At 35.2% G+C, this 15414-nt stretch overlaps 1 protein-coding gene across 1 annotated transcript; it reads right to left on the reverse strand.

Annotated features, from left to right (window-relative positions):
* Positions 1–1312: 1312 nt before the first annotated feature.
* On the reverse strand, positions 1313–15414 carry LOC126824954 (TBC1 domain family member 7). The gene is made up of 6 exons (XM_050554416.2): positions 15137–15414; positions 12546–12730; positions 11615–11755; positions 11320–11471; positions 10690–10819; positions 1313–9806 (listed from the first exon to the last, which is right to left on the reverse strand). The coding sequence occupies exons 1-6, from the start codon at positions 15336–15338 to the stop codon at positions 9693–9695; spliced, it is 924 nt and encodes a 307-aa protein (XP_050410373.1). The 5' UTR covers positions 15339–15414; the 3' UTR covers positions 1313–9692.

A 15414-nucleotide genomic window follows, 5' to 3' on the forward strand; every position in this document is an offset into this window, starting at 1 on the left:
GTTATTGGAATGGGATGGGGTTTCTTGGAATGGAATGGGATGGGAATGAATGAAATGTGATGTGATTTATTGGAATGGAATGGGGTGTGGTTTATTGGAATAGAATGGGATGGAGTTTATTCAAATAGAATGGGGTTTAATGTCTCGGTATTTTGAGACTAACATATGTTATTTTATATTTCAATGTTTACCGATAATATGGGGAGAATTTTACCCAGGACAGTGTCGTTTCCGCATACACCTCATCGCATTCCAACTGTTAATGGTTCTTGTCCGTGGATAATGTCAACAGATGGACCCATGTTTTCATCATCTCATCCGAACGACTAGACACACTTTGCTTGTTAATCCGACAAGCGCCACCCCTGTCAGGCAGTCCAGAACTGTGTTTTTCCTATGCCTACGACGTGTCCGAACCACGAACCACCTCTTTTGTGTTCTCGTAGACTTTGGCTTCCAACCCCTACCCCAATTTCAGAATTTGCACATACCCTATTAAATTCGCTGACACTCTGGGAAATCCCGGATATGCTACACAATATTTATATGAATTGACTTTGCCTTGTTACATCTGTATGATTGTGCTTCTCACGACAGGATTACATAGTCTGCAACTGGCAGTGAACACAACTGACAACAATTCAATCATAGATTCATACATTATGAAATAAAGCATGTGAACGGTGATACAGTAATAAACAATATCTACAACATATTGTCAATCGTTCAAACAGTGATGACCTGCCTCAGACTATAAAATAATTTGAATGAAATTTTCAAAATTAATTTTGCATTAACTATTATAGCAAGAACGATCAGCTCTTTATCTAAATCTTATATTTAATATACAGGAGAGAGAGAAATGGGGTATAACGTCCACTCGACACAAACTAGGTCATTTCGGGACTAACATATGGTTTATTTTTTTTTCAATAATTCGCATGCGCGTAGGGGTCTTTAGCAGTGGGAGGAAACCGGAGGACCCGGAGAAAACCCACGAGGTTGGACAGGCGACCCTACTCCTTGCCACGTACAACCGGGGATTCGAAACCACGCCAGTCGACTCAATGACAGACTTTATGATACAGCGCGCGCACGCTAACCATTCAGCCATCCAACCCCCCTGATATACAGGAAAATCAGAATGAAATGAAATGTAATGGGGTTCAACGTCCTACTCCGACGGGGCTAATGAAGACAGGCATACGCCATAAAGCGTGCTATATGAGGGAAATATTGCCCAGGCAGCGACACTATGGCTTACTCTTATATTGAATTCTAAATGCCAAGGGATCTTTTACATGCACACCAATGTATAGACGGGACCTCGGGTTTTCGTCTCATCGGAATGATGACCATTAATGACAATATCATAAGTTTTTTAATTTTATCTTCCATTTATTTATTTTTACAAAAGATTGTTATAGCCACCCTTCCACATATACCTATACTTTACAATACTAAGACAACACAAGAATCTATATAAATTGCAACATATATGCCCAGTGCTCACTCTGGGTTCCATTTGTTTCCGCCAATGTTTTATTTTAATTTATTAACCATACATTTTTTCCACCAAAAAAAAAAAAAAATAAAAAAATAAATAAAAATATCTGTTAGTTTTTTTCAGTAATTTTTATTACATTTTTGCTTTCAATATAAATACATACAAAAGACATACATGTACGGTGTTACAATTTACAAAATTCTTCTCTGCTTTGCAGAGACCCAATTTTAGTACACTACAACCAGTTGTGAATGAATTTGTAAAGCTAGTTGATTGTAGCAATATTGCTAGAATTTCTCTATAATGATGGCATTATATTGTATTAATTAATGTCTTTGGCTAATTGTACTAAAAATGAGTGACAGGTTGACATATAAAAAGAGTTATAGAATCAAAACATAGCTGTTTTATGTGTCAAGAAAAAAATCACCAGATCACACGTGATTGGAAATTTATTAATTGCATTATTTGACTTAAGTAACCGATCATCTCAGTAATTGCACAGGTCCAGGGTCATGAATAGATTAGTCTGTGTGTGGTGTCCATATGGGTGCTATAAAAGAAATCCTGGCAAGCCTTTAAGGCAGATTTTCATTAGATTCCGTAGATTACATATGAGTTCCTAGACCATATGATATAGCAAAATCGGGGCGAGTCTGGCTGGATGGGGTTTGAGAGAATGACTTTATTATATTATGCATTGTACCATATGTAACCAGCTTAATATATAAAATGTAAAAAGGAACTGTTGCATTGTTATTCCTGGCAAGACAAAAGTCTTAACTTACTGACATAGATAAGAAGAAGAGAATACACAACGTGAAGGGGAAGCAAAAGACGGTAAGTGAAATTACTAGACGATCACAAGGCTACTAAGATATGTAGTAAGAAAAGAATGCATGGGTCATACGTAGGATGTGGCGACCGGTTTTAGGGTGTGCCCGCTTTCCACGTCTGACAAAAGATGTAGCAATATCGTCGTGGCGACATTGTTTTTAAATGTATAGACAAAGAATAGAGAAATAAGATAGCTGTATATTTCATTAATTAATATATTTGGCAAGTTAGGAGTTTCAAACATATTCACAAATATATTATATATAGTGTGTACTTAAATCAACTTAGGGTATATATAAATGACATATTGTTATATAAAAAAAAGAGTTATTTAGCCAAAATATGTGTCTATAAAATACCACAGAGAGCACGTGTGAAAGGAAAAGTACTATTGCGTCATTGGGTTTAATTAAACCAATCATTTTGTTAATTACACAAGTTCATGGCCATGAACACGCTCTGTTATGCGCGATATACGTGAGTGCTATATAAGATATTTATTTGAAACAGAACTCCATTAGATTCCAGAGAGGTTCCATCTGAGTTCCTAGACAGCCGCGAGGCTGGCTAGGGTGGAGAAATGGTTTTAGCTAGTATTGTAATCTGTGCTATGCTTGTATACATATATTCGGCTATGCTATATAAAATGTTGCATTGTTATAACTGGGGAAGGCAAACGTCTTAAGAAAGCAGTAAGAAGCAAACCCACAACGTGAAGGAGAAGCAAAGACAGCTAGAGACAAATTCTAGACGACCACAAGGCTGCAGAAATATTTAGTAAGAAAAGATGCATGGGTCGTATGTAAGATGTGGTGACCGGTCTGACATCTCCCGCTCTCCACGTCTGACAGAAAGGCCCATGGTGCTACAAAGACCCATGGTGCTACATGATACACGTGTGGAACAAAACATTGCTTTGGTAGCTGCATCATCAAGGATTTGAAAATACTAAGACAACACAAGAATCGATGTAAACTGCAATATATATATATATATGCATGTTTATCTTAAAAGATTGAAGGAATAAATGATTTTTGATTTTGTTCTTAAAAGTAGGTCTCTTAACATTTATAACAGGAGATGATGTCATATGGTTAACTTACACCATAAATCAGGTGCCTGAACACTAAAAGATCTTTACCAAAAATGTAAAGGTTTGGACTTTAAAGAAAAATATCATCTGAAGAACTTAAACATGGCCATGATGCATACATATTTAAGAGTTCAGATAAATAAACAGGTGCTAAGTTGTTCAAACATTTAATCAATTCTATAAGAAATAGGTAACCAGAGTAAATGTTTTAGAATTGGGCTAATGTGATTATAATTTTTTTTTATGCTGTAATAATTTACATTTTTTTTTTCAGAAATATCAAAAAAAAAAGAGTAAAGTTCAGGAAATTTTAATCATCTATACATATGAAAAAAAAAAGAAACAACATAAAAATGTGTTGTTATCAGCAAAATTAATTTTTTTTTATAATAAAAGTTTTTTTGGGGGAAAATCTATGGATAGGTAGCGACCTTAATAATAACATAATCCCATATACAGGCCACAATTCTATGAAATACAATTACTGCTTATTACTGAGCTACGTTTTGATTAGGCTTGATCAAGCAGTGAAGCGTCGCTCAGTAATGAGCAGTAATTGTATTCCATAGAATTGTGACCTGTTTATATTCCAGTTTAATTACTATATATCACTGAAAGAATAATACAACACTATGTGGTACTTTATCTAGAGTATAATAATTAACATCTAGATGTACATGTATGCGTGGTACTTTACCTAGAGTACAATATCTAGTTGATTGTTTGCATCTAGATGTGCATAATAAGAATAAAGATGGTCAAACACCTCTAGATTATTGTAGGGGATCATTCACTGAATCAGATGAAAAGATAAAATATATTAAAGCTAAATCCTCCTATTTCGCGTTATAATCATACAATACCACATGTAGCATGTATGTTTAGTACTTTATCTAGAGTACAATATCTAGTTGATTGTTTGCATCTAGATGTACATAATAAGAATAAAGAAATTATAAGTATTTTTTTTCAATAAAGGTGTTATTGTACGGTTCGTACAATACAACACGAGGGATGTCTAGAAGGTATTTTATCTACAGTACAATATCTAGTTGATTGTTTGCATCTAGATGTACATAATAAGAATAAAGAAATTATAAGTATTTTTTTTCAATACAGGTGTTATTGTACGGTTCGTACAATACAACACGTGGCATGTCTAGAAGGTATTTTATCTACAGTACAATATCTAGTTGATTGTTTACACATAAATGTTCATATACAGAAAGTTTTTTTTTAAACCACACACAGTTATTTCACTGTTGTAAATCAGGTGTAAGTCATGTAGATAAAATAAAATATCTAGTCAGTAAAGAATCTGATATTAACACTCGAGATAGTAGTAAGAATACAAGGCGGCATGTGAGGAAGGTACTTTATCTAAAGTACAATATCTAGTTGATTGTTTACATATGAATGTTAATATACAGACAGGTTTTTAAAAGCACAGAGTTATTTAACATGTAAGTCATGTAGATAAAATAAAATATCTAGTCAGTAACCATTCTGTAATGTCCTATAGCTTTTCCTTTAAATTATATTGATGATATTGTTACAAAATTAAAAGGCAGCAAATATTTTAGTGTTTTAGATGCAAATATGGGTTTTTACCAAATTAAATTATCAGATAATAGTTCAAAATATACAACTTTTAATACACCTTTTGGTAGATATAGACATCTTCAAATGCCTTTGGGAATCAGTAGTGCACCTAGAGTATTTCAGAGAGCGATGCAATAACTTTTTGGAGATTTAAATGATGTAAAAATCATGATGGATGATGTTTTAGTACATGGTACAATCATTGAAGAACATAACAATAGACTTGAACATAATTTAAATTTCAGTCCACAGAAACCAAATTAGGGCAAACAGAAGTAAATTACTTAGGACATATACTAACGCAAAAGGGATTGAAACCATTACCTACACGCATCGATTCCATCGTTAATCAAAAAAGATCCAGAAAACCATATACGAGTTAGAAACCGTTATGGGCATGATTGCCTATGTTTCTAAATTTGGAACAAATTTAAGCCATATAAATGCGCCATTACGCGAATTGAAAACCAACCCAGAATGGACATGGGGTTCAGATGAAAAAGACGCATATGAAAAAAAATCAAGCAAGCCTTAATTTCAGCGCCAGTCTGAATATTACGGTTTGACCAAACCAGTTTTACTTAGTGTAGATGCATCAACCAAAGCATAAGGAGCAGCAATTATACAAGAAGATGGAATAATTGCATATGCATCCAGATCATTAACGGTAACAGAACAAAAGTATGTTCAGATAGTGAAAGAAATGTTAGCTGTAGTTTTTGGATGCTCCAGATTTCACAAGTTGATATATGGGAAGAAAGATGTTAGAATTGAAAGTGATCAGAAACCATTAGAGCGTTTATTTCGAAAACCGATTCAGATGAGAATTCAGAGAATGATGTTAAAATTACATCCATATCATTTTACTTTAAATTATACAAAAGGCAAATCTATTGGATTAGCCGATTGCTTAAAACGGTTGTCAGAAAATAAAACAGATCCAGAGATGGAAGACGAAGAACTAATGGTTTGTATAGTAGATACTTTAGCTAATAGTTGTCATGATCAAATAGCCAGTGAAACGTGGAAAGATACAGCATTACAAGAAGTTAAAAACTCTTATACTCAATGGATGGCCCGAGAGCAAAAAAGATGTTCCTACCCAAGCAGTACAATATTTTGATCTTAGAGAAGAACTCACGCAAACTATTAATAAATTTCTGTTAATTTGAAATTTAAAATTGAAATGTCATAATATATATTTAGGTGTGAATTTTTTTTTTGATAATAAAAGTTTTTTGGGGGGAAATCTGTGGACAGGTATCGATAGTTTTAATAATACAATCTTATATACAGGGAACAATTCTGAGGAATACAATTACTGGTTATTACTGAATGATGTTTTAATTAGGCTTCACTTGCCTTTATCAAGCAGTGAAATGTCGCTCAATAATGAACAGCACATGTATTCCATCATCTTCAATAGAAGGCTTGATCTAGCTTTAACTATGTACATCTTATCAAGGTCGTCACGTAATACCCTGCATATTTCGGCACTAATTTCGATTGGGTATTCGCCCAATCATCATCGCCAATACCATATTTCACGTTCTTCATCTGAAATGTCTACATGTGATAATCGAGTTGCAAAGCTCAAGGTTCGTTCAATGTCAAGGTTTCCGTGGAGGTCGCTATGTCACAACCTCTGATTGGACACTACTGTTTACGTGTCTGCAGATAACGTAGCTAAAAGTTCGGGAATTATAAAGTAATATAGCAACGTCCAGATGTTGTAAAACTTGCAGTCGTTGCTTCAGGAAAATGGTATTCCATAGAATTGCGACCTGTATATATCCCGGTTCAATTACTATATATCATTGAAATAATAATACAATACTATGTGGTACTTTATCTAGAGTACAATATCTAGTTGATAATTAACATCTAGATGTACATGTATGCGTGGTACTTTACCTAGAGTACAATATCTAGTTGATAATTAACATCTAGATGTAAATGTTAAGAGAGAAGATGGTCAAACACCTCTAGATTATTGTAGGTTATCAGACACTGAATCAGATGAAAAGATAAAATATATTAAAGCTAAATCCTCCTATTTCAGGTTATAATCATAAAATACCACATGTAGCATGTATGTTTAGTACTTTATCTAGAGTACAATATCTAGTTGATTGTTTGCATGTAGATGTACATAATAAGAATAAAGAAATTATAAGTATTTTTTTTCAATAAAGGTGTTATTGTACGGTTCGTACAATACAACACATGGCATGTCTAGAAGGTACTTTATCTAAAGTACAATATCTAGTTGATGATTTACACATGAGTGTTAATACAACAGGTTATAGCAACCGTACACCGTTATTTCACTGTTGTAGATAACATGTAAGTCATGTAGATAAAATAAAATATCTAGTTAGTAACAATGCGGATATTAACACTAAAGACAGTAAGAATACAGCGCAGCATGTGAGGAAGGTACTTTATCTAAAGTACAATATCTAGTTGATGATTTACACATGAGTGTTAATACAACAGGTTATAGCAACCGTACACCGTTATTTCACTGTTGTAGATAACATGTAAGTCATGTAGATAAAATAAAATATCTAGTTAGTAACAATGCGGATATTAACACTAAAGACAGTAAGAATACAGCGCAGCATGTGAGGAAGGTACTTTATCTAAAGTACAATATCTAGTTGATTGTTTAGCCTACATATGAATGTTCAGAAGGTGTTTTAAAGCACAGAGTTATTTAACATGTAAGTCGTGTAGATAAAATACAATATTTAGTCAGTAACAATGCGGATATTAACACTAAATAGAGTAGTAAGAATCCAACGATGCATGTAAGTTAGGTACTTTATCTAAAGTACAATATCTAGTTGATTGTTTACATATGAATGTTAACATACAGAAGGTGTTTAAAAGCACAGAGTTATTTAACATGTAAGTCGTGTAGATATGAATGTTAATATACATGTGAGGAAGGTACTTTATCTAAAGTACAATATCTAGTTGATGATTTACATATGAATGTTAATATACAGAAAGTTTTTTTTAAACCACATGTAAGTCATGTAGATAAAATACAATATCTAGTCAGTAACCATTCTGTCTATTCAAATGGAGTAAGTATCCATCTCAAAACAACTTTTAAACCACATGTAAGTCATGTAGATAAAATACAATATCTAGTCAGTAACCATTCTGTCTATTCAAATGGAGTAAGTATCCATCTCAAAACAACTTTTAAACCACATGTAAGTCATGTAGATAAAATACAATATCTAGTCAGTAACCATTCTGTCTATTCAAATGGAGTAAGTATCCATCTCAAAACAACTTTTAAACCACATGTAAGTCATGTAGATAAAATACAATATCTAGTCAGTAACCATTCTGTCTATACAGTGTGAAGTACATACCAATATTAACTCATTCTTATACCTCATTATACATAGCGGCATGTGAGTTAGGTACTTTATCTAAAGTACAATATCTAGTTGATGATTTGCATAAGAATGTTAATATACATTTAGTTGACACATTAGGTATTAACTGAGAATGTACATGTTAAGAATATATATATTAGCAAACAGCTCTGCATTTTTTGTCTTAGTGAGAGGGATAAGATTGGTCTGCTAATCATAAAAGAGTACGTTAACCATGGTATGTTATCTACAGAACAATATCTAGTTGATAGATTGGGTATGAACTAATAATGTACATGTTATATATGTTGGCAAACAGCTCTACAACTTTTGTCTTTGTGAGAGGGATGAGATTGGTCTACTGATCATAAAGCAGTAAAATATCTGAAATTCAGACTCATCCATCTAACTTATGTGGAATTAGTCACCTAAAATCCAAAATATGGATCAAGGTATTTCAGGATGTTTTTTAAACCCAGGCATGTTCAGGATTTCTTTGACTGGCATTTAGTATCAATTACTTGATAAAGAAAAAATGAAATGAAAATAAAATGAAATGATATTTAACGTCCTACTTTTCTGCTCCGACTGAGCTAATGAAGACGGGCATACGCCATAAGGAGTGCTCTGAGGGAAATTTTGCCCGGGCAGTGGCAGTATGGTTTACTCTTATATCTAATTCCAACTGTCAAGGTTTCTTTTATGCACATGCCAGGCCCTCTGTCCTGCATCACTGGCAAGTTGGAACCACGCTGGAAAATCCTGATGAACTTTCTCGGCCAACGCAGCGAAGGAACAGGTGACTTCCATGTTAGCGAGCCAATGCCTTACTCTGTGAGTCACTGTGGCTTCGTCAAAATGTTGCATGTTAATAACTCAGTAATTGTTCTTCTATAAGTAGCTTGTATTTCAGGATGTTTTTTTCAAACTTAGGATTGTTTAGCTGGTTGTTAATAGGACTGTATTAAGATTCAGAGTCAACCAACACTGTTATACACGTCGTTAAAACTGAGAGCAATTATTGAAAATGATGTTGCTACACATGTATATGTTATCCTGGACAATGTGTATATCTACATTCAATCCAGTTTACACAAGTAACATTTTTCAAATGGAGTAAGTATCCATCTCAAAACAACTTCACAAGTTGAATTAATTAAATAAATACTTTCATGTTTCACCTATGATGTTGTTTGTGTCATCTCGAGACAGGTAAAAACAGAAATTTCTGCGAACTGTTGGTAAGATATATTTATCATAATGATTTATCTAAATGTATGTCTGTGTCTGGTTGGATTAAATAACCACCATTTTTCTGCCACGTTTCCAGGGCATCGTTGACCACTCTATCACCACAGTCTGTTGGTATCTGCATTAAAAATGTAAAATAAAAAATGACAATTAGTCACAACAAGTCACATTCATAATGGGCTTACAAAAAAAAAGGGGGCGGGGGGTAAGTGTCGAAATGGTTAACAGGCGTACATTGGCTCATAAGGTTGGTCACCGAGTCAAGTGGCATGGTTTTGATTTCCCGCTTCTACATGACAAGGAGTTGAGTCACCTGTCTAACCTCATGGGTTTTCTCTGGGTCCTCTTCCGGATTCCTGCCACTGCTAAAAAAAACCTATGCACAAGCAAATTATTGAAATTTTTTTTTTAAAAAACCCATTTTAGTCCAGAAATGACCTACTTTGTGTCAGTGGAATTAGACCCCACCTCTTTCTCTCTCTCCTCCTTCTCCCCCCCCCCTCTCTCTCTCTCTCAAAAAAAAAAGAAATATTAGGCTGAATTGTGTGGTTAGTACACAGCATAAGATAAAGCTGAAAGTCCTTGTAATTACAAGTAGATTCAAGACAACATTCTTCTCCATTTTAAACAGAGCAATGGAGTTTAATATTCACTAAACACAAACTAGGGACCAACAAATTGAATAATTCTATTTTTAACTGTCAAATCTTCTTGTAAATGCACACCAATGGGTACAGAGCAATGGAGTTTAATATTCACTAAACACAAACTAGGGACCAACAAATTGAATAATTCTATTTTTAACTGTCAAAGCTTCTTGTAAATGCACACCAATGAGTACATGGGACCTTGTTTTTTCGTCCCATCCAAAAGACTAGACACTGCCTTTGCCCAGCTCTCCATCCTACACAAGGGGAAACCACACTGGAAATTTCTCGGACTAACCTGGCACCCAACCCGAGACTTTCTGGCATGCACATATAAATAAAAGAATGATTTACCTTTTTAAGATATGTGATCATATCATCTGTATTGTTCATACTTAATAACGGTCTTTTAAAGGTGAGAAAAATAGAAACAGCAACATAGATTAAAATAGTCAGAGATCCACCAATCACTTTATCCCAGATCCTGTAAATAAAATACCATCATTAGGTGCACAATTCAGAACACTTAAAATTCCAGGAGTTTTCCAGGAGTTAATTACTAGATTCCAGGAGTCCCTGTATAGAATTTTACATCATAATGTATTTTTTCTTAAAATATATAGCGAAACCACAAATGTTAATTTTCCAGGAGTTTCAAGGAGTAATAATGTTTTTCAAGGATTTCCCAGTACTGGAAAACATATTTTCATTTTTCCAATATTTTCAAGGAGTTTCAAGGAGTGTGCGAACCTTGTTATATGAAAGGGTAATCATGTCCAAGAAATAAGTTTGCACTCGCCTTACAAGAAAGTTTGTGCGGTTAGTGACAAACTGTCTCTGTCTCTCTCAGGGGTGCCGCAGCTATACATGTGACTTGGGCAGTTTGGGGCACTTTCAGAAGTACTATTGCAAGGAAGTCCAGAGATAAAGCGTTAGATGATGTTCTATAAATTTTCGTAAGCAATTCTTTAAAAATATCTTCACCTTTCAAATGATGTTTCTGGTAAGACATCACCAAAACAACCTCGAAACCAGTCTATTAAAGGGAGATAATCTAATACATTATTCTGCTCCAAATGATGGAATAACTTTAAATCACAGTCTTCTTTTTTTAAACAGATCACAGTTTTATCAACCTGAAACAGAAATTAAACACTGATTGGTTATATTTAATACTAATCAATGATTGGTTATTTTGGTATACTGACCATTGATTTATACATGTCTACTGATCATTGATTGGTTAAATTTATATATATATATATATATGTATACTAACCATTGATTGGAAATCTTCGTCTAACTGATGAAAATAGGAGAAGAATTTGGTGGAGATCCAGTATTGTTCTATTCTATCATCCGTTAAACTACACACCCCTCGGGCTATTGATAAAAACCCACTATATCTTGGATCACGTCTCTATAAAACACCAGAATAAACACATGACTTTTAAATTTCATTATTGAAACTACAAAACACCAGAATAAACACATGACTTTTAAATTTCATTATTGAAACTACATGTATTGTAGCAAAGATGAAAATATGTGAATCAGTTTATGTGGCACACAGCCATCTTAAGAATATCTTAGGCTCCCAAGGATCAATATGCAACTCATGCAACAAACCATTGCCCAATTCTTGAGAAACTCGCATTGTGTGCTAAAAATAGTTCCCGGTAAATCATCAAATCGGAATGAACTTTTTGAAGTCAAGATGTGGAAAATGTTCCAAGGATCATTAATATGTAACTCATGCAACAAACCGTTGCCTAATTGTCAAGAAATCAGCAACATTTCATTCTAACAATGGCGAATAAGTAGCCACTGGGGGCGGAGCTAAGGAACCGATTTCACGCTGATTAATGGTCAGCGAGTTTTACAAGAGATAAGCAAAGGGTAAAGTTATCTCTGGGATCGAGATAGCATCAAAGTGGGTAAATTCGAACATCACGCTTCGTCACCCCACTCCACTGCAACATATGTGGTACATATAACCGGCATGACCCCATGAATCTTTTAGGACATCAAATTTAGGCCACAAGCGAATTGGGCCTGGGCCCTGGGCGAATCATGCTTCATTGCTGCACTCCATCCCCACATGTGTGTTACCAAATTAACCATCATCACTCATGACTATTTAGGTCATCAAATTTGGGCCACAGGTGAGATGGGCCTTGGGTGAAGCGCTGGGTATTTTGCTAGTTTACCATATTAGTTTCCTCAAAGGGGAGACAACCCTGGTCTAAAAGATACATCTTGAAGAGAATTTCTTCTTCCGGTGTTTGACTAGAGATTCTACGTAAAACCGTTAAACCATGGTGGATATCTTTATACTGTTGATTTCTCTGATCTGTTACAAATTTATGTGAATCTTGACTTGTTGGTAAAATTCCTAAAGAAATAAAAATAGATTCATGTTTATCCTCTGATTAAAGATGCATTATATTGCCAATCTAATTAAAAAGCAGATTCTATTTCATTTCGTTTTTTATAGTTCTAAATTTTGTTTTACTTGTCTTCACAACACTAGAATCTGGAAGAGTTGTTATATAACAGGCGTTCTAGTTGATGTGAGGAATTAGCCAATGAAACGGTCTGTTAAGGCGAGTTCTTGGCGTGCTCTGCATGGAACTGTTAGTGAACCCCTAGAAACGTCAACACTGATTGGTTAATAATCAATGTCTGACGTCATAAGGTCAAAAGACGCTCATATGACCTCTGATGCGAACCCCCCAGATCTTCATGTAGTGTAGGCCATCAAATGTATAACAAACTAACAGTGAGGCTGATGTCCCCCGCCGAAATAGGAAAATAATTAGAGGACACATATAAATTTATCACAAATTATCTTTTACAAAGTATTGAACAATCAAACAGTATATCTTTACTTATAGTCTAACAATCAAAGTAGGAGAGTTATTGTTTTCCAAAGTCTCGACCAATCAAATTGCGTATCGCTCTGCTTACCCTGAGCAGAAAATGCTCATTATCAAACTTAGTCAAGGTATTACTGTAATGAAACTATACACCAAGTTTCATCAATCTCACTTAATTAGAACAAAAGTTACCGTGTCCCAAAGCATCAACCAATCAAACTGCTTATCTCTGCTTACCCTAAGCGGAAAATGCTCATCTTCGAACTCCATCAAGGCATTGACCTAATCAACACATACACCAAGTTTGAACATTCTAGCTCAATTAGGAAGAGAGTTATCGTGCCCCAAAGTATCAACCAATCAAATTGCTTATCTCTGCTTACCCTAAGCGGAAAATGCTCATCTTCGAACTCCATCAAGGCATTGACCTAATAAACACATACACCAATTTTGAACATTCTAGCTCAATTAAAAGTTATCGTGTCCCAAAGCATCAACCAATCAAATTGCTTATCTCTGCTTACCCTAAGCGGAAAATGCTCATCTTCGAACTCCATCAAGGCATTGACCTAATCAACACATACACCAAGTTTGAACATTCTAGCCCAATTAGGAAGAGAGTTATCGTGTCCCAAAGCATCAACCAATCAAATTGCTTATCTCTCCTTACCCTAAGCGGAAAATGCTCATCTTCGAACTCCATCAAGGCATTGACCTAATAAACACATACACCAAGTTTGAACATTCTAGCTCAATTAGGAAGAGAGCTATTGTGTCCCAAAAAGTGTGACGGACAGACAGACGGACAGACAGACGGACGAACCCATTTTAATAGTCCCCTGCTTTCTTCGAAAGGCGGGGGACAAAAAAACGAAACAAAATATAGATCTGTATTTTAATCAGATTGGCAGTAGGACGTTAAACTCCATTTCATTTCATTTAATCAGATTGGGCAACTGTATTCTCTAAAGTCCAGTTGTCAGGAGAAATCGATGCCACTATGGTATTCTGTTTCAAGAGAGAGAGAGAGAGAAATGTGGTTTAACGTCCACTCGACCCAAACTGGGTCATTTCGGGACTAACATATGGTTTAATTTTATTTTAATAATTTGCTAGCACGTAGGGGTCTTTAGCAGTAGGAGGAAACCATAGGACCCGGAGAAAGCCCACGAGATTGGACAGGCGATCCTACGTACAACCGGGGATTCAAAACCACACCAGTTGACTCAATGACAGACTTTATGGTACAGCGCACACGTGCTAACCATTCAGCTATCCAACCCCCTGTATTCTGTTTCAAACACTGTTTATTCAATACATATTTACGTACCGGTAATTATGGTATCTGAAAACAAATGAAATGAAATGGAGTTTAACGTCCTACAGTTCTGCTCCGAACTGGGCTAATGAAGACGGGTATACGCCGTACAGTGTGCTATGAGGGAAATTTTGCCCGGACAGCGGCACTACGGCTTACTTTTATATCGAATTCCAACTGTCAAGGGATCTTTTACATGCACGCCAATGTGTACACGGGACCTCGGTTTTTTGGCCGCCAAGTCGGTTAGAAGTCAGAGACATATTTTTTAACAAAGTGTTGTGTCTCTATACTGACCCTAGCGAGGTAAGCAAGGTCTTATTTTCTCACTAAGATGTTCCTTTACAATGTACAATCATTCACACCATCACCGATTAGCAGTAAAAAGTTGCCCAGTAAGATTGACTGGGGCAGATCTCAGTTTCGACAACGCCACGGACAAGGCCGTTCAGGGAGAGTTCCTGAACGTACAGCCAGGCCGAGTGTAATGAGAACTAACTACGTTCAGAGCTGAACTAGGCATAACCATGCATTAATCAATCACAGTCACGTGTTTGAAACATCATTATTACACAATTCAGTGAGATTCTGATGCTTTAATTACCTAGGAGAACTTTCCAAACCATCAATCTGTACATAGCCGGAAGAGAGAAACGTAGACAGAAATGTCTCAATTTATCGGCATCTAAAAACGGTTCTTTTAACAAGCTCAGAATCTCAACAGATTTTTTTTCTTCCACCTCATCTTCCAGACGAAATCCACACTTTTTATAATAATACTGTCGGAAATTTCTTTCCTCTGTCATTTTAGTTTTTTAAAGTTTTGTAAGACATATAAAACGCTTTATGGCTCAAGACGTGAAGACAGGAAGAAAGTCCAGT

Source organism: Patella vulgata, chromosome 6, assembly GCF_932274485.2.
Source record: "Patella vulgata chromosome 6, xgPatVulg1.2, whole genome shotgun sequence".
In the NCBI taxonomy this organism is placed as follows: Eukaryota; Metazoa; Mollusca; class Gastropoda; family Patellidae; genus Patella; species Patella vulgata.